This window comes from Mus caroli, chromosome X, assembly GCF_900094665.2.
Source record: "Mus caroli chromosome X, CAROLI_EIJ_v1.1, whole genome shotgun sequence".
NCBI lineage: Eukaryota > Metazoa > Chordata > Mammalia > Rodentia > Muridae > Mus > Mus caroli.
The window spans coordinates 66,530,479-66,533,831 of NC_034589.1; the positions used below are offsets into that span (position 1 = coordinate 66,530,479).

Sequence of the window (3,353 nt, forward strand, 5' to 3'; positions counted from 1 at the left end):
TTCATCTTCCTCCTTCCTGCCTTTCTGCTATTTTCTTATATGCCTTTTCTACACCCCTGTCTGTCTTCTTCTTTCCTACCTTCTTTCCTCTCTCCTTCTCCACTCTGACTCCCAGGATTATGCACATACTAGGCAAGTACTCTCTTACTAAGCCATACCCCTATCTGCTTCCAGATGTTTATATCACAGGTCTCATAAAGAATTGATGAATAAGAATCCAGAATGCCATTAATTTGATTTGAGGCACTATTAGTTAAATAACAATAAACAAGTTATAATTTAATAAACATGATTCATACTTTGTTTTTTGGTTTTTTTTTGTCAAAGTAGAGATGAGTGTTTCCCTTTCTTCCTTCTCTAACATCCTACAGGGCTTGCCAAATGAGAGTTGGAAAATATCAAAAATAAACAGTAATTATGAGTTCTGTGATACCTATCCTGCCATCATTGTTGTGCCAACTAGTGTGAAAGATGATGACCTTTCAAAAGTGGCAGCCTTTCGAGCGAAAGGCAGAGTCCCTGTGAGTAATAAACCTTGTCATTTAGACAGGAACAATCACCACATTGGATCTGATAACAAAATGGAAGGTTGAAAACTCAGCTTGTAAACCTGACTGTATCTTTGATTCTTAAGAAATACCTCACTATGTAAGCACTCATTTGATCTGTCTCAGATTTCTAAATGCAAAGGTTCCTCAAGGTTTGCCCTCAGGGTACAGCCAGGAGGGCTAGAGGAATGACAAGAGTGGACGTGCTGGCGCACCACACCTCATCGGTTGCACCATTCACCCTGGAGAAGATACATTCTTTCTTCCCACTCTGTGAATTTTTGTAGCTACATGGGAATAAAATAATTGTGCCCAGAAGGAAGGAGTAACTTTTGCTTAGAGTTTACATCTGAATTATGTGTGTCCTTGGACCACTGTAGAAAAATGTGAGATCTGGAGATAGACTTATAGATTTGTTTTTAATAAGAGAACTCACCCTGCTATTTATGTTATTGTAAAGATATAATTTTTATATTAGAAAGATATGAATGTAGCCAGTTAAATAGAAATGGAACTAGATTTTAGTAATAGTTTGACTTAAGTTTTATTTTATTTAGAGTGATAGAATTTCAAGGGCAGAAAGGGATTTTTAGGGTATCCAGTCAAATTCTTTCAGCATGACACATTAATTCTCTTAGTTACTACAGTACCAGGACTAGCTTACACACTCATAACTGAGGAAACTCTCGAGGAGAGATTGTTCTTTTTACCAATTAATTAGATAATATATTGTATTAGCAATGATATCTATCAGCAGGTATTTATTATTTGTTGCTTTAAAACATTAGGTGTTGTCATGGATTCACCCAGAAAGTCAGGCAACAATTACACGTTGCAGCCAGCCACTAGTGGGTCCCAATGATAAACGCTGCAAAGAAGATGAAAAATACCTGCAGACAATAATGGATGCTAATGCACAGTCACATAAACTTACTATCTTTGATGCCCGACAAAACAGCGTTGCTGATACCAACAAGGTACATGTTTAATAGCCTTGTAGAAAATTTGGGGTTGTTTGCTTGCTTGCTTCATTGTTTGTTTTTACATGCTTTCTATAAGTCTTCATAGTTTTAGAACAGGCCATTGAATTCCTTGTCATGTGAATATTGAGTTTCTTTGATGTAGTGTGTGGCTATCTCTTCCTCTTTAATATTCTATGGACAATGTTTGCCATCCTACATTGGCTCAAATCTTGCCTTTTTCATTACTTCTCCACAGTTTAGTCTGATGGCTCAAATAAGCAAATTCCTAGAAAGAGAACTACATAAATGAATGTGTATTTTCGTGAAACAACTACATGCCCTTAGAAGTCCCTCTAATAAATTTACTGATAATTTAACCACAATTTAATTCATATCTTTTAAAATATATTTTATGTATTACTTTCATATATTCTTAGAATACACTTAGTTATATGAAACTGCAGAAATATAAAGTTTGCTGTCATCATTAATGACCTTTTGGCTTTCATCAACCCCCATGTTGTTCTCACTATTGAGCCAGGCCCTCTTGCTCTCTTTCATTGGTTTTACTTTCTTTTCTGAACTTCCAATGGTAGCGTTACTTGAACTTGGTTTGGGGTCCCCTTTATGGTTCTACAACAATCTCCCAAGGTCATCTACTCAGAGGCAGGACTTTAAACAATGTTTCTATGCTCAGATACACATGGAAGTATCTCTAGCCCTGAACCCTCCTGAAGGTAGCCCAAATCCCCATCCTGTTTTATGTTTGACATCTCTACTTAGCTGTCTCCAGGGTCACAAAACCTCAGTGAACTCCAATCCACCTAAGAGAGACCTTTGGCTTAGACTTGGATACTCCTGAGTTTTGCTGCACCAGTTATTTAACCTGACCCACAAGATGGGAGATGATAGTAGTGCTTTGTGCCAGCATCTGTGTGAGAACAGTACCTGTGAAGGCCTCTACACCCCCAGTACTCCATGCATAAAGCTACGGAGTCAGCCCCTTCTGTGGTCAGGAATGTTACCCAGGATTCTGACTTGAAGTCTAAGTTACGGTGTTGGTTACTAATATGGGAGAAGAATGGGGCAGGGAGGATAGTGGTTTCCTGAGGCTGCCCTTTAAACTATCACAAATCCAAAAACCTCATAAAGTTTTTCTCTTTCTAAAGGTTCCAAGAGAGAGACTGCTTTTTATCACCTCTAGAGTCTCATGGCCAAGCCAGCACTCCTGAGCTTGTAGCCACACCCTGCAATTTACCTCAATTTCACTTGGCTTCCTCACTCTGTGTGTGTTTCTATGTTTCTTCCTCCTTCTTCTAAGGATATTATAATGACCTTCTGGGTCCTCTTAATGTAATCCAGGATTATCCCTGCAGTTTATGGTCTTTAATCACATTTTCAGAGATTTTGTTTTGTTTTTCAAATAAGGTTGCATTCACAGTTGGTAGGGGTTTACTGCAAATGTCTTCAGTGAGGGCTACTTTTCAGCCTATTTTACAAAGGCATCCTTCATCAGGCAGCTGCTTCCACTCCTCCTGACTGCTGGATTATTGCCAATCTATTTCTCTGAATCCTTTCTGTTACCACTGTACTGCTACTCCAAGAACTTAAAAAGTATAAGAAAACTATATAGAAAAGACAGATACACAAAGACAGAAGAGCTTCCTTTTAATTATTTTATTAGTTTAAAATAAATATTTGTCATACTTTTNATCGACTAAAGTTGTATATGGTTGTGCTGTATGTGATTTTTTTTTTAATATTTTTATTAGGTATTTTCCTCATTTACATTTCCAATGCTATCCCAAAAGTCCCCCATACCCTCCCCCCCACTCCCCTACCC

At 37.9% G+C, this 3,353-nt stretch overlaps 1 protein-coding gene across 8 annotated transcripts in view; it reads left to right on the plus strand.

Moving 5' to 3' along the window:
- Mtmr1 (myotubularin related protein 1) overlaps positions 1-3,353 on the plus strand; it is a 59,967-nt gene that overhangs the window by 29,891 nt on the left and 26,723 nt on the right. For all 8 annotated transcript variants that reach the window (XM_029473180.1, XM_029473182.1, XM_029473181.1 and 5 more), the window contains 2 exons: positions 372-521; positions 1,337-1,525. In XM_029473180.1, the coding sequence (XP_029329040.1) occupies positions 372-521; positions 1,337-1,525 (339 nt within the window). The remainder of the gene's footprint in view (positions 1-371; positions 522-1,336; positions 1,526-3,353) is intronic.